The sequence below is a fragment of the Myodes glareolus genome, chromosome 9, assembly GCF_982192425.1.
Source record: "Myodes glareolus chromosome 9, mMyoGla1.1, whole genome shotgun sequence".
Taxonomy (NCBI): domain Eukaryota; kingdom Metazoa; phylum Chordata; class Mammalia; order Rodentia; family Cricetidae; genus Myodes; species Myodes glareolus.
Genome location: NC_142034.1, coordinates 47,847,320 through 47,874,816, shown reverse-complemented (window position 1 = coordinate 47,874,816; position 27,497 = coordinate 47,847,320). Strand labels below are relative to the sequence as shown.

The following is a 27,497-nucleotide window of genomic DNA, read 5'->3' as shown; positions in this document are numbered from 1 at the left end:
GGGTTTCTCTGAAGTTTTGGAACCTGTCCTGGAACTAGCTCTTGTAGACCAGGCTGGCCTTGAACTCACAGAGATTCGTCTGCCTCTGCCTCCCGAGTGCTGGGATTAAAGGTGTGCGTCACCACCACCTGACTTGGTACAGTGTCTCTGTGTAGCCCTGGCTGTCCTGGAACTAGCTCTTGTAGACCAGACTAGCCTTGAATTCACAGAGATTCACTTACTACTGCCCACTGTGCTGGGATTACTACCATGACTGGCAGGATTTTTATTTTTATTTTTTGGTTTATTTCATTGTTTGCACTGCCAGCATTAATTCTAGTGCTTCAAAGTAAGCAAGCATTAAGTTAAAAAAAAAAAAACAAAACTTGCCCTAAAGGCAAGTTAGCATACCCTGCTTGTCAGTGCCCATCACACTGCATTACAAACTCTACAAGAATCTTTAGCTCTTGGGAGAGATTGCTTGGGGTTAAAACATTTTTGCAGGGGACCTAGATTCCCTGTGATCCAAGTGGTGGATCACAGCCATCTCCAGTTCCAGGGAATCTAATGTCTTCTTTTAATCTCTATGTGCACCAGCTGTGTATGTGGTACATAGATATGCATGAAGGCAATTATACATATAAAACACTTATACATATAAAAAGAGAAAGAAAGAATCTTTGGTATGTTTTTATTTTGTTTTTGAGGTATGATCTCATGTAGCAAAGACTGAAAACCTTATGTAGTTGAGGATGACCTTGAATTTCTTTTTGAAAAAAAAATCAAATTTTATGTGTATGTGTATTTGGTTGCAAGTATTTATGGGTACCACATGTGTGCAGTATCCACAGAGGCCAGAAGAGGGTATCAGATCCGCTAGAATCAGAATTATAGACAGTTGTGAGTCGCCACGTGAATGCTGAGAATCGAACTAGGTCCTCTGGAAGAACAGTCAATGCTCTTAATCACTCAGCCATCTCTCCAGACCCAGACTTTTTTATAATTCTCTTTCCCTATCCTCCTCCTCCGAGGTATATTCCCAGTCCAGATCTTGCATTCTTGACAGCCTTCCCTCTTGTGCTTCCAAGAGTTGTTTGACTCCTTAGTACATAGTGGGCTCTCTAACAATAATGTAAAAAATTGAACAGACAAACAAAGGATTCATCGAGTTGGAGTTGGTACTACGTATCAGCTCTGAATTCATAAGAATAAATACAGGAAAAATGTGCATCGTAGGCAAACTTCTTAAAATTGTAATGGTTTGGGGGAGCAACGTCAGTAGCTAATTAAATATCAATTCTGTTAGAGGCTTCCTAAATCGATCCGACTGGCGGAAGGCGGGGCGTGAGCCTACCATGGCCACACCCCTCGCCCAGAAATCCACATTTAGTCCCGCCCCCCTCGGCTCGGGCTGCAATTTCAATTGAGGCTTTGGCTAATCCATCAGTGCATCTCGGTGTCTATTGGGTGAGTTTCTGAACCCGGTTGCGCACTTCCTGGAGTTGGGAACGCGGAGCGGACGTCGTCTTTCCGCCATTGCTCTGCGGGCCGAGCCGCTACCTGAGTGAGGGGCGACAGGTGGGTGGCGGGCGTCCGAGGCTGGGCTGCAGACGGTCGGGTGGGCTGAGTGGGCTGAGGAGCAGCGTCAGGCCCCGGCTGCAAGCGCTCAGCCCGCCCGGCGTGCAGGCCAGGTGGCTCCGGACGCATTCCATTTGGCCCTTGTGGGCCCGGGCCTAGCGGCTTAGTTTTGGCTTCCTTCTCATCTCCAGATTCTTCCGGCATGGCCGGAGTCTTTCCTTACCGAGGGCCGGGTAACCCGGTTCCCGGCCCTCTAGCCCCGCTGCCGGACTACATGTCAGAGGAGAAGCTGCAGGAGAAAGGTGAGGGGCGGGTGGGAACCGGACGAGTGGGAACGGCGCGCGCGGGCCGGAACGTGCAGGCGGGTACCCTTCATCCTCAGTAGGCATATCATCGGGGGTCCGATCCCTTGTTAGCCGTGTTTAATTTTTTTTTAATTTAGTCAAATCATTGAAAGATTGGAAGCGCCAGTTGTTTGCAGGAGCTAATGTGTGCGTGTGTGGGCGCGCGCGTGTGTCTTAATAGCAGTGGAGACGAAAGTCTTTTTTGGAGGGCTCACTTTATGGAGCTTGCTTTACAGTGAAGGAATTAGACAGCATTCCCTTCTAAACATCCTTAGAAAAAATGTCAGGTAGTTTGGAGGGAGTAAAATGTCAAGATGCTTGTCAGGGAGTATCCGTGCCAAAGAATGGGGGCATAGGGGTAAGAGTGGGTATAACTGGGAAGGGTGTGCAGCCCTTTAAACCGATGTGTCGTTATAGCTCGAAAATGGCAGCAGTTGCAGGCCAAGCGCTATGCAGAGAAGCGGAAATTTGGGTTTGTGGATGCTCAGAAGGAAGACATGCCCCCAGAACATGTCAGGAAGATCATTCGAGACCATGGAGACATGACCAACAGGAAGTTCCGCCATGACAAAAGGGTCTATTTGGGGTAAGCAATATCCTGGGATAATTTCATGTGGAGTTTGGTGTCTTTCCCCTTCTTAACAGTGGTGGATAGAGGGACTATCATTTGAAACGTCTCTCTGTTACTCTCTCTCTGTCTCTCTGTCTGTCTCTCTCTCTCTCACACACACATACAGGGTTTCCCTATGTTGCTCTGCTATAGACCAGGACTGACTGGCCTCAAACCCAGAGATTCCTGTGTCTCTGGCCTCCCAAGTGCTGGGATTAAAGGCGAGCGCCTCCATGTTCCTGACTGTACATAGTGATGGTTATAAGAGTGAGGAAGAACCACTGGAACTCCATGATATAATTCACATCTTCTACTTATGCCATTGCTCTGCTTTGCCTGCTAATGTCATTGTAAAATGTCTGTTATTCTGAACTGTTTGACGCTCAGACTGAGACACTGTATGCACTCTGTTTGCCTTTAACTTTCCAGTCACCAGAACTTGGGGGTTTGGGGCGTTTAGTTCCTGGAATCTCTGTACCACTGCTAATTCTTCAGCCCTAAGCTGCAGAGATTCTTAGCATTCCATTTGGATACAAAAATTTGGTCTGTTAGTGAGTTGGTATAGGGAAACCTTGGAAGTTTCATTTCAAAAATAATTTCCTAACCAGCCACGGGAGTGTATACCTCTACACCTCTATAATCCTGGTACTTGGTTTGCAGAGACAGGATACTCAAAGGCTCAAGGCCAACTTGGACTATTCCATGAGATGCTTCATTAAAAACAACAAAAGCAAGATGTGGTGGTACAGGCCTTGAATCCCTGCACATGGGACAGAGGCAGGTGAATCTAGCATTCTACATAGTGAGTTCCAGGCCAGCCAGGGCCCTGTGGTGAGACTCTGTCTCAAACAACAACAAACATCAAACATTATTTTTATTACTATTGTTATTGCTCTTGATGCTCAGAATATAGCTGCGAACAGACAGTATTGGTCCTCTCCCTTTTTTTTTTTTTTTTTTTTTTTTTTTGAGGTAGGATTTCTCTGTGTAGCTTTTGGAACCTTTCTTGAAACTTGTGACATAGACCAGACTGGCCTGAACTTGATCCTCTCTCCTTTTAAGAGCATACAATTTAGTGGCGTGACAGATGAGAGACAGAAGGTTGCAGCATAGTACAGTGAATGTGTTGGTTTTCACATGAAGGGCAGAAGGAAGCTACCTTCTAAAGATGACAGTTGGTTTTAGAGGCTGAGTCCCGGTGTGGTGGAACTAAGACATTTAAACCTAGTGAAGGTTGAGGTGGGGAGGTAGGACTCTTAAGTCATGAAGGACCGGAGTCCTAGCTTTTCTGTGGAACGTGTGACCATTTGTGGCCATCAGCACGGGTCAGATACTTAGTCGTCTCTAATGGTCTCCTTGCTCACCTTGCAGAGCCCTCAAGTACATGCCTCATGCCGTTCTCAAGCTCCTGGAGAACATGCCCATGCCTTGGGAGCAGATTCGGGACGTGCCTGTTCTCTACCACATCACTGGTGCCATTTCCTTTGTCAACGAGATTCCCTGGGTTATTGAGCCTGTTTACATCTCCCAGTGGGGGTGAGAAGGGCTGAAATGTGGTGGGTGGTGGTGGTTGGTGTGGTACTTCAGGATGGTGGCAATGGAGGAGCTGTGGGTAGAAACTGTTGTATAATGGTCTTGCCTTCTAGATCGATGTGGATCATGATGCGTCGAGAGAAAAGAGACAGGAGGCATTTCAAGAGGATGCGGTTCCCCCCATTTGATGACGAGGAACCCCCCCTGGATTATGCTGACAACATCTTAGATGTTGAGCCACTGGAAGCCATTCAGCTAGAATTGGACCCTGAGGAGGATGCCCCTGTGTTGGACTGGTTCTATGACCACCAGCCATTGAGAGACAGTAGGAAGTGAGTGGAACTATCCTGTGAGGGGGTGGTGGGTAAGTGGCTTGGATCAATGCCTACTTGATATGGGCCCTCCATCTTTTCCCTAGGTATGTCAATGGTTCCACTTACCAACGCTGGCAGTTTACACTGCCTATGATGTCCACTCTCTACCGCTTGGCCAATCAGCTTCTGACTGACTTGGTTGATGACAACTACTTCTATCTGTTTGATCTGAAGGCCTTCTTTACCTCTAAGGCCCTCAATATGGCCATTCCTGGAGGACCCAAATTTGAACCTCTTGTTCGAGACATCAACCTACAGTAAGTTTTGGAGACTGTCAGTTTTTTAAGCACTTTGTATGTATTGAAATCTACTCTTTAGTCTTAAGATCCTTGTCTAGCAAGGAAAATAGACTACTCATTTAATTTCCTGTTCTAGGGATGAAGACTGGAATGAGTTCAATGATATTAATAAGATCATCATCCGTCAGCCTATTCGTACTGAGTATAAGATTGCTTTTCCTTACCTGTATAACAACCTTCCACACCACGTTCACCTGACCTGGTAAGATGCCTGGAACATAGCAGTTAGACAGGAGAAAGTTGGTTTCTGGTCTGGGCCCGAGCAGAACTTTGGCTGACTCTTGCTTTCCTTACAGGTACCACACTCCTAACGTTGTGTTCATCAAGACTGAGGACCCTGATTTGCCCGCTTTCTACTTTGATCCTCTCATCAACCCCATCTCTCACAGACACTCAGTCAAGGTGAGAGGAAGTCACATGCATTTGGGGGTGTCAGGGAGTGAGAGCCCTGAAGATTGAGCTTGGGGTCTGTTGCATGCCCGGCAGGGTTTCTGCCTCTCAGCAGCCTCTGCCCACTGTTTTATTTTTGGACACAAATTTACTGTGTTGTTCTGGGTTGATCTTGGCACTCTCAGTCCTTTCTTCTGAGCCTCCTCCTAAGTACTGGGTTGTCAGGCTCCCTTCCCTGAGCTCATTGGAGTTTAGTGGGAACTACATACAGTGGGCACCTCCTGTTGTGAGGTACTGGAGCTCCTTTGGGAGGCTTTTAGTGAGTGGTAAGCAGATGGGTTGTTTCCTGGGTTAGCTCTACCTTGTTTTTGCTCCCTTGGCTCCTTTGCCAGGCTCTTTAGGACTCCTCTTGTTAAGCATCCCAGTCTTAATGGCATGTGTGTCACTGTGCTTTGTCCCAGAGAGTTTTCTGCTCATCTCAAGTCTGCACTTAGTGGAAACTGAATCCTCGTGGATTTCTCTTTTAGAGCCAGGAACCACTGCCCGATGATGATGAGGAATTTGAACTCCCAGAGTTTGTGGAGCCCTTCTTGAAGGACACACCCCTCTATACAGACAACACAGCCAATGGCATTGCCCTGCTCTGGGCACCGCGGCCCTTTAACTTACGCTCTGGTCGTACCCGCCGGGCTCTGGACATACCCCTTGTCAAGAACTGGTAAGGTTTCTACCTAAGGGTCTGGTAGAAGAGGCATAATATAGGAAAAAAGGCTGTTTGGATGGGCACGCAGGCTTTCCCAGAATGTCCATAAGAAGAGGGAGGCAAAACTCTGATGGGCTTATTTAACCAGGTATCGGGAACACTGTCCTGCCGGGCAGCCTGTGAAGGTGCGAGTCTCCTATCAGAAGCTGCTTAAGTACTATGTGCTGAACGCCCTCAAGCATCGGCCTCCTAAAGCCCAAAAGAAGAGGTAAGGTGCTTGAGGCCCCTGTACAACTTCTGTTGCAAAGTGTCAGTATTCCAGCTTTAACTCTGTTCTTTGTTCTCACCCAGGTATCTCTTCCGCTCATTCAAAGCTACCAAATTCTTTCAATCCACAAAACTAGACTGGGTGGAGGTAGGACTGCAGGTTTGCCGCCAGGGCTACAACATGCTCAACCTTCTCATTCACCGGAAGAACCTCAACTACCTGCACTTGGACTATAACTTCAACCTGAAGCCTGTCAAGACACTCACCACTAAGGTGCCTTCATCAGACCTCTGGGCTCTGCTGGGCTTAGGGGTGGATGGCACTGTGCCATCCCTCCTTCTGTGGCCACTGGCATTAATGGTTCTTTCTGTTCTTGTTCTTCTCAGGAAAGAAAGAAATCTCGTTTTGGGAATGCCTTCCATCTATGTCGGGAAGTACTGCGTCTAACCAAGCTGGTCGTGGATAGTCATGTGCAGTATCGCTTGGGCAATGTAGATGCCTTCCAGGTGAGGCCAGGTTGCCCTGACCTCTGCCCAGATGGGGAGGTAGGATGAAGCCTGAGCTGGCTGTGGAGCTGGCTCGGGCTCGAAGTCTGACGGGTGATTTTATTGCAGCTGGCAGATGGATTGCAGTATATATTTGCCCACGTGGGACAGTTGACCGGCATGTATCGGTACAAGTACAAACTGATGCGGCAGATCCGCATGTGCAAGGACTTGAAGCATCTCATCTATTATCGCTTCAACACGGTGAGAGCCTGCCTCACTGCCTGCCTTCTCAGATGCTCTTTTGCTTTTTCCTTGCAGTTAGAGCTCTTTCCCCAGACTTCCTTGGAGAGAATCTCTTGACTATGTCATTAGTAAACTTGTTGAATCTCTCAGCACTTCCCCCCAGATCTACCACTGGTTCCATGCAGGAGCTTCACTTTCTACCCTGAAGTTCTCCTAAGCTTCGCTGTTTGAGATTTTGAGGACTCGAGCATTTACCCTGTCCTGCTGCCTGACAGATGCTCTTCCTTCTCTAGCTCTGCCTGCTTTTCTATCTTTTCCTAACAGAATTGTCACTGATGTTTCTGATTTACCATAGGGTCCTGTAGGGAAAGGTCCTGGCTGTGGTTTCTGGGCTGCTGGCTGGCGAGTCTGGCTGTTTTTTATGCGTGGAATTACCCCTTTGCTAGAGCGCTGGCTGGGCAACCTCCTGGCCCGGCAGTTTGAAGGTGAGTGATTTTCTCTACCACATTGTCTCGTTTCTTCAAAGGTGGATCAGGTGTGCCTGTTGTTGCATTTTTTTGTTGGCATTTGTCGGTGTTGTTGCTTCTAAGTTGGTTTCTGTTCTGGTGGTGTTCTGGTTCTTGAACTGCTCTGTGGGATTTGAGCTATCGTGCATTTGCAGCAGAAATTCCTCGGAAGCATGGCTGTGACTGAAGTGACTTGTCTTTTTGCATGTGTGGAGCGTGTGGGCACTTGTTACTATTTACTAGTTTAATCTCTGGGCCATCCTTCCCTTCCAGGTCGTCACTCAAAGGGAGTGGCAAAGACAGTAACAAAGCAGCGAGTGGAGTCCCATTTCGACCTGGAGCTCAGGGCAGCTGTGATGCATGATATCCTGGACATGATGCCTGAGGGCATCAAACAGAACAAGGCCCGGACAATTCTGCAACACCTCAGTGAGGCCTGGCGCTGCTGGAAGGCCAACATTCCCTGGAAGGTAGGCATAGGCACTCATTAGTGTACCCTTAGAGGACTGTCACCCCCCACCCCTCCTTACTTGGGACAGTTTCACTGTGTTGTCCTGGCTGACCTACCTGTACTGCAGGCCAGGCCAGCCTCAAACTCAAGAGATCTGCCTGCCTTTACACTGTGACACAGATGTGAAACTACAAAACTAGACTCAGCTCCCATTTTTCATTGTGTTTGTATTTTCAGGTCCCAGGGCTGCCAACACCTATAGAGAATATGATTCTTCGGTACGTTAAGGCCAAGGCTGATTGGTGGACCAATACTGCCCACTACAACCGTGAACGAATCCGCCGTGGGGCCACTGTAGATAAGACTGTTTGCAAAAAGAACCTGGGCCGCCTCACCCGCCTGTACTTGAAGGCAGAACAGGAGCGGCAGCACAATTACCTGAAGGTTGGGCTGGCTAGGCTGGGTGTGAGGGTTGGGTGGTAAGGGTGGCTGCAGAGTGGGGATCATGCTTTGTCCTCATCTGGATGATAGTGGGAGACTAATTCACGTTCACCTTGCAGGATGGGCCTTACATTACAGCAGAAGAAGCAGTGGCAGTGTATACTACCACTGTGCATTGGTTGGAAAGCCGCAGATTCTCTCCCATCCCATTCCCTCCGCTCTCCTACAAGCACGATACTAAGTTGCTCATCTTGGCTCTGGAGCGCCTCAAGGAAGCTTATAGGTGAGGGGTGGCTGGGAGGATTCCTGCTGGGAGGGTAACAGGAATGGCATTGTGATCAGAGTCCAAAAAAGGTATAGTCCTTTCTGGTTTAGCATCTTCTTGGGTTCTTATTTACCTTTACTTTTGCTTCGTCAGTGTGAAGTCTAGGTTAAACCAGTCTCAGAGGGAGGAGTTGGGTCTGATCGAGCAAGCCTATGACAACCCCCATGAGGCTTTGTCCCGCATCAAGCGTCACCTCCTCACACAGAGAGCCTTTAAAGAAGTGAGTGAGATGTTCCCTGAGCTTTCTTTTGGTCTGTGCTATTTATTCTTGGCATCTAGAGGGTGCCAGGTTGGCTATGTGAATTGATGTGAGCCAGGTTCCTTCTCCCACAGGTGGGCATTGAGTTTATGGATCTCTATAGCCACCTGGTGCCAGTGTATGATGTGGAACCCCTGGAGAAAATAACCGATGCCTACCTGGACCAGTATCTGTGGTATGAAGCAGATAAACGCCGTCTTTTCCCACCCTGGATCAAGCCTGCTGATACAGAACCACCTCCACTGCTTGTTTACAAGTGGTGCCAAGGTAAAGCTTGGCTGGACTTAGCATCCAGCAGAGAAAGGGGGTGAACTGAGTTCTACGTGAAAAGTCTTACCTAGGCTGCGTACTCATTTTACTCTTTTTGCATAAGAGTGAATACTAGGAGGCTGGAGAGATGGCTCAGACGTTAAGGGCACTGGCTTCTCTTCTAGAGGTCCTGAGTTCAATTTCCAGTACCCACATGGTGGCTCACAACCATCTGTAATGAGATGTGATGCCCTCTTCTAGCCTGCAGGCATACATGTAGGCAGAACACTGTATACATAATAAACAAACAAATAATAAATCTTTTTTTAGAAAAAAGAGTTAATACTACTATTCGGTGGTGGTGGCACAGGCTTTAATCCCAGCACTGGGGAGACAAAGGTGGGCAGATCTATGAGTACAAGGCCAACCTAATCTACAAAGCAAGTTCCAGGACAGCCAGAGCCATACAGAGAAACCCTGTCTCAGGAGAGAGAGAAAGAAAAAAAAAGGAATAGTACTATGTTGAGCAAAACTGACACTTGTAGCAACTTGGATGGATGGATGGATGGATGGATGGTAGAGAGTTTTGGAATGTGTTGAGAGCTGCTATAGTTACTCGACCAGGAAAGGAATTTCTAATCTACTATAGCTCTGTCTTGCTTTTTTTAGGCATCAATAACCTGCAGGATGTGTGGGAGACCAGTGAGGGCGAGTGCAATGTCATGTTGGAGTCACGCTTTGAGAAGATGTATGAAAAGATTGACTTGACCCTGCTTAACAGGCTGCTTCGGCTCATTGTGGACCACAACATAGCTGACTACATGACAGCCAAGAACAACGTCGTCATTAACTATAAGGTCCGTCTTGGAGCAAGTAGCAAAAAACGTGTTAACTTGTCTGACCCGTTGAATTAGGATTTGCTGAGGGAGAATGAAGGACCTTGGACCCTGAAGCACCTGCAACACAGCCAGCCTTAGCTATATCTAAGAGTTGTGGTTCTTTTTTTCTTTTTTCTAGGACATGAACCATACAAATTCATATGGGATCATCAGAGGTCTGCAATTTGCCTCATTCATTGTGCAGTACTATGGCTTGGTGATGGATTTGCTTGTATTGGGATTGCACCGGGCCAGTGAGATGGCTGGGCCTCCTCAGATGCCAAATGACTTTCTCAGTTTCCAGGATATAGCCACTGAGGCTGCGCACCCAATCCGACTCTTCTGTAGATACATTGATCGCATCCATATTTTCTTCAGGTAAAGAACATGAACACTGAAGTGTGTCCTGCCTGTGAAGTGGCTCTTATAGCTTAGTTGTCTAATTGCTGAGTTGGGGCTGTAAAGTGAGATGAAGTCTAGAGTGGCTTAGGGTCCCCAGCTGTGGAGCTGACATCCTCAACAGTGTACCTTGTCTTAACCTTGTGTAGGTTCACAGCAGATGAAGCTCGGGATCTGATCCAGCGTTACCTGACAGAGCATCCAGACCCCAACAATGAAAACATTGTTGGCTACAATAACAAGAAATGCTGGCCCCGGGATGCCCGCATGCGCCTCATGAAACATGATGTCAACTTGTGAGTCTCAGTTGGGTTTGTAGGATTTAAAAGGACATCAGTCCTAGGGACCCAGAAAGCAATTAATATTGGGTAGGAGAAATATGGGCCTGTTGGGTACCTTCTGTCTGGTCTTTGAATGCAAATGTCTTCGACAGACTGAATTGCCTATATGTTCTATGTGACAGGGGTCGGGCAGTGTTCTGGGACATTAAAAACCGGCTGCCACGATCAGTGACTACGGTACAGTGGGAGAACAGCTTTGTGTCCGTGTACAGTAAAGACAACCCCAACCTGCTGTTCAACATGTGTGGCTTTGAGTGCCGCATCCTGCCTAAGTGTCGTACCAGCTATGAAGAGTTCACCCACAAGGATGGGGTCTGGAACCTGCAGAATGAGGTACAGTCTGGGAAGGACATGGTCTCACTACTCCTTTAACTGTGGCGTCAGTGGAGTGAAGAACAGTCATACCTTTCACTTTCAGCTCCATTAGCCGTGGGTGGGTTGAGCTTCGTGGTGATCATGGTTAATCCTTGCTTGTGAAGACAGGGTCTCTCTGTAACCCTGACTGACCTGGAATTCATTTTGTAGACCAGACTGGCCCTGATCGTGTCAGAGATATGTGTCTCCAACTCTCCCGGGTTAGGATTAAGGCATGTGCCACCATGCCCAGCTGTCTCCTTTTTTCCTCTTCCTTCCTTCCTTCCTTCCTTCCTCCCTCCCTCCCTCCCTCCCTCCCTTCCCCCCCTCCCTCCCTCCCTCCCTCCTTCCTTTCTTCCTTTTCTTCCTGCCTTCCTTCCTTCTTTCCTTTCTTTTCTTTCCTTCTTTTCTTCCTTCCTTCCTTTTTTAATTTTTATTTTTTGAGACAAGGCTTTACTGTATAGTGTTGGCTGGCCTGGAACTCTGTATAGACCAGGTTGGCCTTGAATTCACCAAGGTCCACGCCCACCTCTGCTTCCTGAGTACTGGTGTTAAATTCATGCACTACCATGTCAGCTTTTCACCTTTTTTATTGCCATGGTACTTTGTGGAGGTTGGAGGACAGCTTGTAGTCAGTCCCACTGTGTGGGTTCTGGGGATTGAACTCGGGAAGTAAGGCTTGCTAGTAAGTCCCTGTGCCTGCTATAATCGTGTCGCCAGGCCCTCTTTTCTGGGACAAGCTAACACTGACTTTGTGGCTTAGGTTACCAAGGAGAGGACAGCACAGTGTTTCCTGCGTGTGGATGATGAGTCGATGCAACGCTTCCATAACCGAGTGCGTCAGATTCTAATGGCCTCTGGCTCCACCACCTTTACCAAGGTATGTAGGACCCTAGGCGTCGGCCTCAGCTTCCCTGCTATTCTCTGTCCGTCCTTCGTTCCTTTCAACTCCCGTGGTTGGAGCTTGCACTTTCCCATGCTTTGTGGGATGGCAACTTAGAGTGTTGGCTCAATTGGGCTTTTTTTTTTTTTTTTTCTGGTTTTTCGAGACAGGGTTTCTCTGTGCCCTGGCTGTCCTGGAACTAGCTCTGTAGACCAGGGCTGGCCTTGAGCTCACAGAGATCTGCCTGCCTCCCTCCCAAGTGCTAGGATTAAAGGCGAACTTCATCACCATCTATCCCAATTGGGCTTTATTTCTGAGAATTCAGTACAAGAATTTATCAATCTGCATCTGTGGGGGTTTGATGATGCATTTTATTTTGATGATTTTAGATTAAGGCAAAAGTAAAAGTTTTTAATTTGAAGAAAAGTATCTATTTTGCATTTTCCCTTAGACTTGTTTTTGTTTGGTTTTTGTTTTTTGAGATAGGATTTCACTGTGTAGCCATGACTATCCTGGAACTCACTCTGTAAGACCAGGCTGACCTCTTGAACTCACAGAGATCCACCTGCCTCTGCCTCCCAAGACTGGGATTAAAGGCGTGCGCCACCACTGCCTAACCTCTTTAATTTTATAATTCTTTACCATATAATAGCTTAGAATGTCAGTTCTGGCTTGTTAGTTTATGGAAAGAGGGTTGTTGCGATAGGGTCTCAAAGTTGAGGCAGCTGTCACTTGTTGAGAATACAGGTGTGCACCAGCCATCACACCTGGCTTTTGTATCCCCGTGGTGCCTTCATCTCTGGAGTAGCTGGGCCTTTGGGATGTGCTGCTATGCCCAGTTTCTTTTTGGGTGGTGAGATTACAGGTGTGTTCCAACAAACCTGACTAAAATAATGTTGAACATTCGTGGACATGGACATTTTCAGCCAGCTGATTTGTTGTGGGAGTTCCTATGGGTATTATTTGGCACTACCCCCAACATTTACCTATCAGATGCCAGTAACATTCCCTATGTTAGAAGCAAACATGTCCTGAGATACATATACCCCCGGGTGTGAGGAGGGTATAGACCTGGCAGTCTGTTGGTGTAGAGGTTGAGAGCCCAAGGGGTGTGTGAGACTGCCAGGAAGAGCAGAGAGTAAGAAAACGAGGGGCAGGTTAGGATGATGGGAACACAGAGGTGTACTGACCAGAACCAGCAGTGTTGGGATGTGGGAGTCGAGGCTGTCAGGAACTGAAGTCCAGAATTGAGCAGGTGTTTACAATGTCAGTTGCCTAAGAACAGTTTGGTTAGAAAAGGACTGAATAGGAGCCAGTGGAATTGGCAGTTAGGACGTCATTGGTGACCTTAGAGCTATTTCAGAAATAGTTGGGATGGAAGCCAGCTGGTGTGGATGTGACTTTATGGGAGATGAGTGGAGACAGTGAGGACAGTTTGCCAGAACTGGAGTAGATGGTTAGAAGCCTCCGAGAGGGGCTGTCTGTCAAAACGGGCAAAACGGGGCTTTGGTTTTCTTTGTTTTGTTTTTTGTTTGTTTGTTTTGTTTTGTTTTGTTTTGGCTTTTTACTTTTATTCACTTTTCTTCCTTTTTTTGTTTTATATGATTTCCTTATGTACAAAGTATTGTAACCATATTGCTCTCTCTCTCTTACTTTTTTTTTATTGATTTTTATTGAGCTCTATATTTTTCCATGCTCCCCTCTCTGCCTCTCCCTCATCACCCTCTCCCAAGATCCCCTTGCTCCCAGTTTACTCAGGAGATCTTGTCTTTTTCTGCTCCCCCCATATTGTTCTCTTATTACCTTCTTTTATTTTCTTCCATTCCTGCTGTCCCTCCTGTAAAGGATGTTTGTGTGGGGGTAGGTGTGTGTGCGTGTGTGCGTGCGTGTGTTGTGCTGCTCTGTCACCCTCTTCTTATTCCTTTGAGGCAAGGTTTCTCCCAGTGGGCTCCAGCAATCCTGTCTCTGCCCTGCTCAGAGCCTGTTGGTGGGGTGACTGAGAATTGAGGGAGGTGCTTCGCAGTCGTGAAACACAATCTAATCTAGAGTCAGGTTGCATTGTTGGCTCTGTTGACCTCAGGCATGTCCTCCACCCTTGCCCTTTACCCCCTTATCTATAAAGTGAGGGTAACCATAGTTGTAGCTCAGAGGGTTTTTGTGAAAATTAATGAACTAATGCATAAAGTAAGCCAATAAGGCTTTTGTTAGAGATTATAAGAGCATAATGTTGGATTTGAACTTTTTTACTCCCCTTTGTTTTGTTATTTGTTTGCCTGCTTGAGGCGAGCTTTATCTATAACCCAGGATGGCACTGAACTCTGTCCTTCTGACTCAGCTTCCTAAGAGCTGGGATTATAGGTTTAAGCCACCCGACTCTGATTTCAGGCCTCCACATGTACATGTTCCCACATGTACATACATGTGGATACATATTCTTACCAACAGGTGTGTGTGTCATGCACAACCACACCAGAAAACTTCTAATCCCTCTCTCCCCTCCCCAGGGGAGGTTAATAGAAGGAAAATTTCCAGGGGGGCTGGCGGTGAATGCACCTTAAAGCTCCCCTTCTTCTTGATTTATGTTATGTCTGTGCTCACAAATATACACATGCCACAACCTATGTGTGGAAGTCAGGACAATGTGCAGGTGTCAGTGTTCTACCGTGTGGGGTCGGAGGGATCAAAAACCTCTAACTCCACTGAGCCAGTTTATCTTTTCAGTTTTTTATGCTATGCTGAGGATTGGACTTGGGGCCGTGCCCATGCTAGGCAAGTGTTCTGCCACTGACCCATGTTATGAGAGTAAGATTTTCCTATGTTGTCCAGACTGGTCTTGAGCTCAAGTGACCTACTGATCTTAGCTTCCCAAATAGCTGAGACTACAGGTATCCTTCACTGTCTGTTTTCCATTCTCTCCAATTCTGTTAGAGTCATGATGTCACTACCATCTTGGGTGCCACCGCCCTTGCTAGGTGTGTGCGATACATTTAACTCAAGCAAGAGTGTGGCCCTTCTCTTAGGTCATATTCCTGATTAACATACAGGCTGAACCATTTAAACAAGACCTTGATGAAGTTCAGGAAAATAGAGCGATAGACTATAGTCTGACTGACAGCTTTGCTTTGTAAAGACCCCAAGGTCGCCCTCCTGATGAATTCCTCCTGCATTCAGCATTGCTGTTTTCTTCTTTGATCTGATCATCACCACAGGTTTCTGTTTGTCTCAAAGGGATAGTGTATTTGAAATCACTAAATAGAAGTTTGACAGCTTATCCTAAGAAAATCTAGTGTTGGGCTGGAGAGATGGCTCAGAGGTTAAGAGCATTGCCTGCTCTTCCAAAGGTCCTGAGTTCAATTCCCAGCAACAATATGGTGGCTCACAACCATCTGTAATGAGGTCTGGTGCCCTCTTCTGGCCAGCAGGCATACACACAGACAGAATATTGTATACATAATAACTAAATAAATACTTTTTTAAAAAAGAAAATTCAGTGTTTTTTCCTTTATGTATCAGTATATTATTACAGATGAAAAATTTTGTGAAATTTTGTTCCCTTTGCTTTCATTGTATTGTCTTATTTTTTCCTTACATTTTATTTACATTTTCCTTACATTTTATTTCATGAATGTTTTGCCTATATGAATATATGTGTACTGTGTGCATGCCTGGTGCCCACATAAGTCAGAAGGCATGGGATCTCCTGAAACTGGAGTTATGATAATGTGGGTGCTAGGTCCCCTGTAAGAAAACAAGAGGTCTTCACCACTGAGCTGTCCTTCCTGCCTCTGCCATCATCATCACAGTCTCCTCCTCCTCCTCTCTATTTCTCTCTGTCTTTCTCTTTTTCTTTCTTTCTTTGTTTTTTTGAGACATGGTTTTATCATGTATTACTGACTAGTCTGCAGCTCAAAGATTAAAAATGCACATCACCCAGAGAAAAATGTAGAGCTCAATAAAAAAAAATCAATAAAAAACACACACACCACCATGCCCAGCACTAAGAAACATTTTCTATTACATTTATTGAGGGGGAAGGGTGCCACAGAGTGCTCGTGGAGGTTAGAGAAGAATCGTGAAGAAGTGGGTTTTTTCCTTCAACTATGTGGATTTGGGGGATTAAACTCAAGTCTTTAGGCTTGGTTACAGTTCTTTTACCCACTGAGCCGTCAAAGTGTCCCAGTCATCTCTCTCATACGATTGTTTCTATCCTAGTGGGTATTAGTATCTCATCTTTTTATTTGTTTGTTTTTTCTACTTACTAATAAGTTTAAGATTAATGCTTTCTTGTATTAGGGTTGTAACTAACTAGATCTAGGCCTGCATTGCTCATGTGGAATTTACTCTTTCCCACGAACTTTAGATTGTGAATAAGTGGAATACAGCTCTCATCGGCCTTATGACATATTTTCGAGAGGCTGTGGTGAACACGCAGGAACTCCTAGACTTATTGGTAAAGTGTGAAAACAAGATCCAGACACGTATCAAGATTGGATTGAACTCCAAGATGCCAAGCCGGTTCCCCCCTGTTGTGTTCTACACCCCTAAGGAGCTGGGTGGACTTGGCATGCTCTCAATGGGCCACGTGCTCATCCCCCAGTCTGATCTCAGGTAGAGCTTGCTTGTCAACCTTCATGTTAGTCTCATTTCTTAGACTCTGAGAGAAGTGGGTATTTCATTTCTTTTGATTTTGCTTTTTATCTCTTGTCTTGATTTTCCAAATCAGGTGGTCTAAGCAAACAGATGTGGGTATCACACACTTCCGTTCAGGAATGAGTCATGAAGAAGACCAACTGATTCCCAACTTGTACCGCTACATACAGCCATGGGAGAGCGAGTTCATTGACTCTCAGCGCGTCTGGGCTGAATATGCACTCAAGAGACAGGAGGCTATTGCTCAGAACAGGTGGGCATCCAGGAGGTGTACCAATCTAAGGGCGGGGGTTGGGCCACAACACTGTGGGCCTTATGTGGAGGTTATGGGCAGAGTATATTTTTAGAAGTTAAGACTGATTCTGCTTATCCTTGGCCAAAGAATGTTGAATATTTCTCTTTGCGTGAGAAAGGATGTTGACTTCATTTTTTCTGGCAGACGGTTGACTTTAGAAGATTTAGAAGATTCATGGGATCGAGGCATTCCACGGATCAATACCCTCTTCCAGAAGGACCGGCACACATTGGCTTATGATAAAGGCTGGCGTGTCCGAACTGACTTTAAGCAGTACCAGGTATATGGAGTAGAGAATGGAGCGAATTTCTCCAAATCAGGATAGCTTTTGGCATCACTGTCATTAGGGTGGTAGGCACTCAGAAGCTTCACCGTTCTTGCCTCGTTATCCAGGTTTTGAAGCAGAACCCCTTCTGGTGGACACATCAGCGGCATGACGGCAAGCTCTGGAACCTCAACAACTACCGCACAGACATGATTCAGGCCCTGGGTGGTGTGGAGGGCATTCTGGAGCACACTCTCTTCAAGGGCACTTACTTCCCTACCTGGGAAGGTCTGTTCTGGTAAGGACTCTGGTTTATAGGACTCGTCACAGCCACCTGAGCTCCTCACTGCTCTCCTCTACTGGGCTGCTGCCTCTCAGTCATCCCTGTGAGCATTAGCCATCTGGGAGATGGACGGGCATCATCTTATTTGGTTCCTCTGCCCCTCAGGGAGAAAGCCAGTGGCTTTGAGGAGTCCATGAAGTGGAAGAAGCTAACCAACGCTCAGCGATCGGGATTAAACCAGATTCCTAATCGTAGATTCACCCTCTGGTGGTCCCCAACAATCAATCGAGCCAATGTGAGTATGAGTCCTCCACATGAGAGATAAGAAAAAGATGATTCTTTTGGCTTCATTTTGTCCTAAGAATTGGTCTCCTGTGTTCTCTGGTCTCTAATGTCATTTCTCTTTCCTGGCAGGTATATGTAGGCTTTCAGGTGCAGCTGGACTTGACAGGAATCTTCATGCATGGCAAGATCCCCACACTGAAGATCTCTCTCATTCAGATATTCCGAGCTCACCTGTGGCAGAAGATCCATGAAAGCATCGTGATGGACTTATGTCAGGTGGGCTGCAGTTGAGGGTGTGGACCACAGAGTCACGTCAGCTTGCTATTTTGATTTTTTTTTTTTTTTGAGACAAAATATTTCTATGTGGCCCTGACCATGTAGACCAGGCTGGCCTCAAAACTCCTAGAGGTCCACCTACCTCTGCCTCCCAAGTGCTGGGATTAAAAGCATGCACCGTATGACCAGCCAGCTTCCTTTTCTGAATATGAGAAATTTGTCCTGGACGCACCAAGGATTAGACTCTTACTGCCTCATTGAACTTCTGTCAGCTCTCACTGTAAGTGAATTTCTGTAATAAGGTCCAGTCTTTTCCTCTTTCCCTCAGGTCTTTGACCAGGAACTGGATGCACTGGAAATCGAGACAGTGCAGAAGGAAACAATCCATCCCCGGAAGTCCTATAAGATGAACTCTTCCTGTGCTGACATACTGCTCTTCGCTTCCTATAAGTGGAATGTCTCCCGGCCCTCACTGCTGGCAGACTCCAAGTAAGTGTTCTTTGGCTCAAGCTTTAGCTACCAGGAACCTTAGAGTTACTATGATAGCCATGTTTCTTAAGGGATTAGTCCTGCCTTTCTGTTTTGTTATTCTGGCTTTGACCTTATAATCCTATTGCCTCAGCCCCCAAAATGCTCTACAAGAGTAGGCACCATTCCCAACTTCTTGCTTATATTCTTTTAAACTTGGAGCCGGTGTTACCCTGTAATCACCAACAATCAGATCTGCCTAATGCTTGGGGTCTTACTCACCTTTTTGTTTTGTTTTGTTTTGTTTATTTTGGTTTTCAACACAGGGCTTCCCTATGTAGCTAAGGATCTTGCTGATCCTCCTGAATGACGAGGGGATGGTTCTGAGATTTAGTTGCAGTGTTTGGGAGTTCTTAGGATTCTGAGAAACCTGAACTTTTCCTGCCTTAGGGATGTGATGGACAGCACAACTACACAGAAGTACTGGATTGACATCCAGTTACGTTGGGGCGACTATGATTCCCACGATATTGAGCGCTATGCCCGGGCCAAATTCCTGGATTATACTACAGACAACATGAGTATCTACCCTTCACCCACAGGTGTGCTCATTGCCATTGACCTGGCCTACAATCTCCACAGGTGAGTTAGGGCTCAAAAGCATGTGTTTTCCATTAGCCCTGTACTTTCTATGTTTTGTTTCATTTATTTGAAGCAGAGTCTCACTATAGCCTTGGCTGGCCTGGAAACTGCTGTGTAGACCAGCTTGGCCTCAAACTCAGCGATCTGTCTGCCTCAGCCTCCCAAGTGCTGGTACTACAAGTGTGTGCCACTACACCCTACACATTAGCCCTTTTATACCAGTTTTAGTTTGCCTGGCTAATGAGGTTTTATCTTTCAGTCACTGACTACTTGTCTCGCTGTATGTGTATACGTTAGCAGATTATCACATAAGCCTGGACAACTGGCTTTGTCCCTTTGCTGTACTTTCTTTCACCTTTTCCTTGGGGCTTTCTGCCTGTGCTTAAGTCTTGGGCCCTTTCGTCCTTACAGTGCCTATGGAAACTGGTTTCCAGGCAGCAAACCTCTGATACAGCAGGCAATGGCCAAGATCATGAAAGCAAACCCTGCCTTGTATGTGTTACGTGAGCGGATACGCAAAGGACTGCAGCTGTATTCATCGGAGCCCACTGAGCCTTATCTGTCCTCCCAGAACTATGGTGAACTCTTCTCTAACCAGATTATCTGGTTTGTGGATGACACCAATGTCTATAGAGTGACTATCCACAAGGTGAGTGTGGGCATGCCGGCCTCAGATGCCTGGAGAGTGGATGAGTGGATGAAGGCAGGGTGGTTATGACTAGTCCATGTTAACTAATATAATTTGTTCTTTAGACCTTTGAGGGGAACTTGACAACCAAACCCATCAATGGGGCCATCTTCATCTTTAACCCACGCACGGGGCAGCTTTTCCTCAAGATAATCCACACATCTGTGTGGGCTGGACAGAAGCGTTTGGGTCAGGTAAGCAGCTGACATGATAGTGAGGCCGTGGAACGTTGCTCTCTCGTTCTTGGTAGGGGTGGAGGGGCGTGATAGAAAATACCTTTTTTTCTATTGAAAGATGGCATTGCTGGGTGTGGTGGCCTCTATCTCAGTACTCAGGAGGCAGAGGGAAGAGGATTGCCATAGGTTTGAGGTTAGGCAGGCTCCATACAGTCAAAGAAGTGGAGATACTGTTTTGTGTGAATCTTGTGCTGAATGCCACTTACTTGGCTTCTTAAGCATCAGGGTTATGAGTGGCCCACATGCTCATGCTTGACACTGAAGTGGGTGCTGGCAATCAGACTCTGGCCTCATACTTGCCCGGCAAGCACTTGACTCAATGACTCAGTTCCCCACCCCCAGAGAAATATTCCCTTGGAGGAGGTCCAAGCATGTGAAGGCCTTCATTACCTCCATACTGGGCTTTCAGTTTCCAAAGCTTATTTCTCCCTCTATTCTCTGTCTGAGAGAGCAACCAAATGCCATCTTTATAAAGGGAATGCATACGCCATACCGTTTGGCTTCCTGGACATTTGATGCCTGGGCTGGGCTATACCTAGCCAGCCACAATTTCTCTTTTCTGTCTTTTTGTTTGTTTGTTTTTGTTTTGTTTTTCAAGACAGGGTTTCTCTGTGAAACAATCCTGGCTGTCTTGGAACTCACTCTGTAGACCAGGCTGGCCTTGAACTCACAGAGATCCACCTGCCTTTGCCTCTCAAGTGCTGGGATTAAAGGTGTGTGCCATCACTGCCTGGCTTTATTTAAATATTTTTTGAAAATGATTTTATTAGACTGGGCATGGCGGTACATGCTTTTAATTCTAGCAGTTGAAAAGCAGAGGTAGGTGTATCTTTGTGAGTTTGAAGTCAGCCTGACCTACATATTAAGTAAGTTTTAGGCCAGTCAGGATCACATAGTGAGATCATGTCTCTTAAAAATAAACATTATTTTGTTTTAATCTTATGTGTGAGTGTATGAGCATGTTGAGGAGAATCAAATCTGGAACTAGAGCTACGGGCAGTTACAAACTGCCTGGTGTGGGTGCTGAGAACCAAGCTCAGGTCCTCTGTAAGAGCAGTACTCTTGAGCTGTGGACCATTGCTCTGGCCTGTATTATTTTGCTGTTCTGAACTATAATTCATTATTAAACATGTAGGTACCTTTTTCTAATTAATAAGTTCAGCAACTGTTTTCATGTTCACTATTGAAATACTTTATTTCAAGATTAGGATTTTTTTAGTTAATTGAGGAAGGTAGACTCAGTTTTGTTTTGTTTTTCTTGGTTGTTAGTTGGCCAAGTGGAAGACAGCTGAGGAAGTGGCTGCCCTGATCCGATCCCTGCCTGTGGAGGAACAGCCTAAACAGATCATTGTCACCAGGAAGGGCATGCTGGATCCATTGGAGGTGAGAGGTGGACACAGCAGAAGAAAGTAGGCCTGAGCCCTCGGGGCTTTCGCTCTGACCTTGGACTTTGCCTTAGGTACACTTGCTGGACTTCCCCAACATTGTGATCAAAGGATCGGAGCTCCAGCTCCCCTTCCAGGCTTGTCTCAAGGTGGAGAAGTTTGGGGATCTCATCCTTAAAGCCACAGAACCCCAGATGGTTCTCTTCAACCTCTACGATGACTGGCTCAAAACTATCTCATCTTACACGGTAATTTGGCACCTTAGGAAGAGGGTTTCTCTGGGGTGGAATTGGTTCCAGGAGAAGATACTGTGTCTTGGGGTTCTCCACAAACCCCTTGATGAGATCATTTTCAAGTTCTTGAGCTACGTATACAATGACCTCTTTTGGCTTGTGAGGGCTTAGCACCTGAAGAATCTGGAGATCATGCTTGCTTTGCCGTGAGGCTAGGGTATGTAACATGAGGGGCGGTTTGTTGGGGTTTCTGTCCCACCCAGTACCCCAACAAGCCAGCAAGTCCCAAATAAAATCACACGGCGTCTACATTAGGTTATAAACTGATTTGCCCATTAGGTCAGCCTTCTTGTTAACTCTTATAACTTATGTTACCCCATTATCCTTATCTATGTTAGCACATGGCTCCGTACCTTTCTCAGCTGGGCAGGTTACATGCTGGCTCTTCAGTGGTCTGCACAGGAATGGCGAGAGAGCTTCTGCTTCCAGAATACTCCCAGTCTTTTTGCTCCACCCCTACTTCCTGTCTGGCTTTCCCACCTATACTGCCTGCCTGGCCAATCAGCATTAAAATATGATTGACAGACTACAGACAGTTCTCCCACACCAAGGGTAAGGAGGGGAACCCCCACAATGCTGCTATCTCCATCTTCTTCCACATCTCCTTCTAGGCTTTCTCTCGTCTCATCCTGATTCTGCGTGCTTTGCACGTGAACAATGATCGGGCAAAGGTGATCCTGAAGCCAGACAAAACCACTATCACAGAACCACACCACATCTGGCCCACGCTGACTGACGAGGAGTGGATCAAGGTGGAGGTGCAGCTCAAGGACCTGATCTTGGCGGACTATGGCAAGAAGAACAAGTGAGTAGGGAGGGCCAGGGAGGCTGCTCAGGACATAGGTTCTGGGGTTTGGAACTTTTAAGCTTAGAAGTTTCTCAGATTTTTTTTAGCTGTGTTTGGTAATGCATGCCTATAATCCCAGCATTTGGTAGGTAGAGGCAAAGGCATCAGAAACTCAATGTTATCTTCAAGTACATGAGTTAGAAGAGGTTAATCTGGGCCACATGAGGTCTTTTCTCAAAAAGAAAAAGAGCATCTCAGAGGTGCTCAGGAAGAAATGTAGTCAATATGCAGTCTCACTATTGACCGCTTGTTCTCAGTGGAAGTTACTGACGCCATTTTGAATAGATGCACTCCTTACTCTCTTGGTTTCTGTTATGGCAGGGTTTCATTATGGATCCCATGTTCTCCTTGAATTTCCAACAATACTCTTGTTTTAACCTTCCAAGTGCTGGATTATTGGTGTGTCTCACTACACCCAATTTGGGATTTCCATTTTTGAGAGTTGTCCTGTGTTGGGGCAAAGTGGGAGAAAAGTAAGAGTTACAGGTGCTGACTAGCTCAGAGTACATGTGCGCTATTGCGTCAGGCTGCTTGGGTGCAGCGGTTCTTCAGAGTGTCCCTGCATCCCCTTGTCATGTAAGTGTCAATTAAAGGATACCAAGCCTTAGGACCTTAGTTCAATCCCTAGAAGCCACAAGGGAAAGAAACCTCCCATAAATTGCCCTTTGACCTCTATACTTGCACTGTGCTATATCCCAGAGTAAATAAATATAAAATTAAAAAGTAAAGAATTGTTCAGATTATCTTGGCAAAGTATGTCCTGTCTACCCAGTTCTACTTTGCCATTAAGACAAAAATGACTGGGAGAGGGATCCTCTTTAACTGACAGTGTCCCCACAGCGTGAACGTGGCATCCCTGACACAATCAGAAATCCGAGACATCATCCTAGGAATGGAGATCTCAGCACCGTCACAGCAGCGCCAGCAGATAGCTGAGATTGAGAAGCAGACCAAGGAACAGTCACAGCTCACTGCCACGCAGACTCGAACTGTCAACAAACATGGCGATGAGATTATCACCTCCACCACTAGCAACTATGAAACCCAGACTTTCTCATCAAAGACTGAATGGAGGGTCAGGTACTGTGGAGGGCAAGAATGCCGGATGGATAGACCCCTTGATGGTGCTGGGTGTGCTTGGGCTGAAACGCTGATGCTCCTTTCTGTTCTTTAGGGCCATCTCTGCTGCCAACCTCCATCTACGGACCAATCACATTTATGTTTCATCTGATGACATCAAGGAGACTGGGTATACTTACATTCTTCCCAAGAATGTGCTTAAGAAGTTCATCTGCATATCTGATCTCCGTGCCCAAGTGAGTAACCACACAGCCAGACCTTATTGTGAGCCCACTTAGTCTGTACCTAAATTTCATTTTTTTTTTCTTTTATTTGGTTTTTCGAGGCAGGTTTCTTTGTGTAACAGACCTACAGTCCTAGCTGTCCTGGAACTAACTCTTGTAAACCAGGCTGGCTTCGAACTCACAGAGTCTGTGCCATATCAAATTTCACTTGATATTTCCATGAACTTTGGGGTGCTGGTTTCAAGACTCAATGGATGAATGAGTAACTTGGAAAAGACGGTGGATCTCTGTGTGTTCAAGGCCAGCCTGGTCTACAGAACAAGTTCCAGGACAGCCAGGACTGTTTCACAGAGAAACCCTGTCTCAAAAAAAAAAAACAAAAAACAAAATAAAGAAAAAGAAAAGGAAAGTGAGAAAAAGAGACATCACAAACAAGAGGGTATCAAAATATTTCACAGAACTATGACAATTAAGAGAAAATATTGAAGTAGAATTTATTGGCAGAGAATAATGGATTCAGATATGTGCATAGTCAAATCTTATTGTTGCATGCTTTATGATATTGAAATAGGAAAGAGCAGGGCCCTTTTTCACACCTCTCAACAAAAGTAAAAAACTATGGATGTAAAATACTAAACTGTTGGAAAATACTGATAATCTTAGTGTTGAGAAAACCTTTCACAGCATCAAACACAGCTGGGCAGAGTGGTGCACTCCTTAATCCTAGCACTTGGACAGCTGAGGCAAGAAGGTTGCTGGGAGTTTAAAGACAAGATTTCACTACCAGCCAGACAGCTGTCTTAGTCTGATATGGTAGCACAGGCCTCTGAGCCAGCTTCTGTGGCCCAGCTGCTACCAAATGAAACTTTCTCAAAGAAATAGATGAAAACCCATTCTAGGCTTGTGTGAAAATGTCAGGCTGGCAAAATTATTCCGTAGGTAAAGGTGCTTGCTGCCAAGTCTGTTGACCAGTTTGAGCTCCAAAATCTATATGATAGGAGAGAGCTGACTTCTGTAAATTGTCCTGTGACCTCCATATTTTCAGTGTGACACATATACTCGCGCATATACATACACTGAATAAGTAAATGGTTAAAGTTTAAAATAAAACCCCAGAAATTGTCCTTGGGCCCCAGGTAACTCAGAAGATAAGGTGTGCTGCACAAAGCTGGAAACCTGAGCAGGGGGAGAATCTGCTCCTCAGAGTTAGCCTCTGACTCTCACATGCACCGTGGCATTTATTCATCTGTAAGTGCACACATATAGTAATAGAGTTAAAAAAAAAGATAGTCTCCTTTTATAACACAGTGCCATGTGAGTTTGAGGCCAGCTTGATCTGCATAGTGAGTTCCAGGATAGCCAGAGCTACCTAGTGAGCTCCTGTCTCAGACACAGAGAGACAAATTTAAAGGGAAAGAAAAACACTATAGAGAAAGCTCAATAACAAAATGCTTGCCTGCCATGCTCTAAGGCCCTGGGTTCAGTTTCTTGAGGAGAAGAAAAAAAAAAAAAAACAACCTGAGGCTGGTGAGCTGGCTCAGAAGGTAAAGCACTTCCCACAAGCTTGACACCCTGAGTTTGATTCCACAGAACTCTGTAAAAGTGGAAGGAAAGAACCTATTTCACAGACTTGTCCTCTGACCTTCACATTCACTCAGTGCCACACAAGTCCTTATGTATATATCTTATGTATATATACATGTACAGAATTACAAAAAGTTAAAAATGTTTTTAAATTAGTTTTATATGCATTGGTGTTTTTGCCTTCATGTATGCCTGTGTGAGGGTGTTAGATCCCCTGGAGCTAAAGTCACAGACAGGTGTGAGCTGCAGTGTGGGTTCTGGGAATTGAATCCAGGTCCTCTGAAAGAGTAGTCAATGATCTTAACTAGTAAGCCATCTGTCCAGCCGTTATATACATACACATATCTGTATGTGTATGTATGTGTATATATATACTTTATGATATTGAAATAGGAAAGAGCAGGGCCCTTTTTCACACCACTCAACAAAAGTAAAATCTAAATAGAGTAAAACTATGGATGTATATGTATGTGTATATATATATATATATGGGTGTTTTGGCTGCATCATATGCATGCAGTACTTGTGGAGGACAGCAGAGAGTGTCAGGTGCCCTGGAACTGGAGTTACAGACAGTTGTGAACCACCATGTGGATGCCAGGAATCTGTCTCAGGTCCACTGGAAGAGCAACCAATACTCTTAACCACTAAGCCATCTCTCCAACTCCAATGATAATTTTTAAGACCTTCTGGGTCTAGTAGGTAAAGAGGTACTTGGACACCAAACCTAATAACCCAAATTTGATTCTCCCAGATCATGGGGGGCATTTGGAATGGGGTTTATGTGTAACATTTTGACCAAGTAACCAGATGATTCTGTCCCAATGGTTTTTGACTGTATTTTGAAAAACCCACCGTTTTCTTGGGATTGGGAAGAAATTATGGCACTCGGAATTGTACTGAGAATAGTTTCTGATCACCTCATCTCTAGATTGCAGGATACCTATATGGGGTGAGTCCTCCAGATAACCCTCAGGTGAAGGAGATCCGCTGTATTGTGATGGTGCCACAGTGGGGCACTCACCAGACTGTGCACCTGCCCAGCCAGCTGCCCCAGCATGAGTACCTCAAGGTTTGTGATGGTGGTGGAGCCTGGAAATTGAGCTTATTGCAGTGTTACCCTGATGGGTGACATTTGTCTGCAGATAGGTTGAACCGCTCCTTATTGCTCTTTCCCTGCAGGAGATGGAGCCCTTGGGTTGGATCCATACTCAGCCCAATGAGTCTCCCCAGTTATCACCCCAAGATGTCACCACTCATGCCAAGATCATGGCTGACAACCCGTCCTGGGATGGCGAGAAGACAATTATCATCACCTGTAGGTAGGTGGGTGTGGCCTCCTTGAGTGGAGATGTCATAGGGTAGGTATTGAGGTTGGAACCTGAATTAGTGGCCTGAGCACTCAACCTGTCTTTCCCCCCCCCCCAGCTTCACCCCAGGCTCCTGCACACTGACAGCCTACAAGCTGACCCCCAGTGGCTATGAGTGGGGCCGACAGAACACTGACAAAGGCAACAATCCCAAAGGCTACCTGCCCTCGCACTACGAGAGGGTCCAGATGCTCCTATCAGACCGATTCCTCGGCTTCTTTATGGTTCCTGCCCAGTCCTCCTGGAACTACAACTTTATGGGTATGTGGTCGTGTGTGACGGCACGGGAAGATGGAATGGTGGTGGAGACAGAAGCCAGCACTCTCGTCTCTTGGGGTCTGACTGCTCAAGGGCCCAAATCAGGTGAGGCAGGGAGACCTTGTTAACATCTGCTGTTTCCCCTTCTCTAAGGTGTTCGGCATGATCCCAACATGAAATATGAGCTGCAGCTGGCAAACCCCAAGGAATTCTACCATGAGGTCCATAGGCCCTCCCACTTCCTCAACTTCGCCCTCCTGCAGGAGGGTGAAGTCTATTCTGCAGACAGAGAGGATCTCTACGCCTAGTTACTTCTTGCTTCCTTCTGCTTCAGATTCCCCAAAGGCTGGAACCTCTGACTCTCCACAGACAAGCTGCTGACATTCAGCAGCCTGGCCCCTTTGTGTTTTGTGCTTGTGTTGTTGATAGACTGTAATTCTGAACAAAATGTAATAAATTTTGTATAAATAGGA

The 27,497-nt window shown here is 46.1% G+C and overlaps 1 protein-coding gene across 1 annotated transcript; it reads left to right on the top strand.

The window, feature by feature from the left end:
- The first annotated feature begins 1,446 nt into the window (after window positions 1–1,446).
- Prpf8 (pre-mRNA processing factor 8) lies at window positions 1,447–27,497 on the top strand. Its single transcript, XM_085695313.2, has 43 exons — window positions 1,447–1,557; window positions 1,749–1,859; window positions 2,319–2,487; window positions 3,883–4,047; window positions 4,158–4,376; window positions 4,463–4,675; window positions 4,794–4,919; window positions 5,014–5,119; window positions 5,635–5,825; window positions 5,959–6,078; window positions 6,162–6,351; window positions 6,465–6,584; window positions 6,693–6,827; window positions 7,165–7,294; window positions 7,589–7,785; window positions 8,004–8,210; window positions 8,327–8,490; window positions 8,626–8,752; window positions 8,866–9,058; window positions 9,710–9,897; window positions 10,058–10,296; window positions 10,467–10,613; window positions 10,781–10,991; window positions 11,776–11,892; window positions 16,256–16,503; window positions 16,619–16,798; window positions 16,985–17,120; window positions 17,234–17,403; window positions 17,554–17,683; window positions 17,803–17,949; window positions 18,278–18,438; window positions 18,868–19,059; window positions 19,471–19,708; window positions 19,813–19,941; window positions 21,253–21,366; window positions 21,443–21,616; window positions 22,273–22,466; window positions 23,349–23,588; window positions 23,683–23,824; window positions 26,328–26,468; window positions 26,579–26,718; window positions 26,825–27,027; window positions 27,178–27,497. Exons 2-43 carry the CDS (start codon window positions 1,760–1,762, stop codon window positions 27,330–27,332), a joined length of 7,008 nt encoding a protein of 2,335 aa, XP_085551439.1. The 5' UTR covers window positions 1,447–1,557; window positions 1,749–1,759; the 3' UTR covers window positions 27,333–27,497.

Bases quoted from the DNA above. Each gene is read 5' to 3' on its own strand.
- Prpf8 (XM_085695313.2), top strand. From the start codon at position 1,760: ATGGCCGGAGTCTTTCCTTACCGAGGGCCGGGTAACCCGGTTCCCGGC. The intron at 1,860-2,318 runs GTGAGGGGCGGG...GTGTCGTTATAG, and splicing joins GGAGAAGCTGCAGGAGAAAG to CTCGAAAATGGCAGCAGTTG. The intron at 5,120-5,634 runs GTGAGAGGAAGT...TTTCTCTTTTAG, and splicing joins CTCACAGACACTCAGTCAAG to AGCCAGGAACCACTGCCCGA.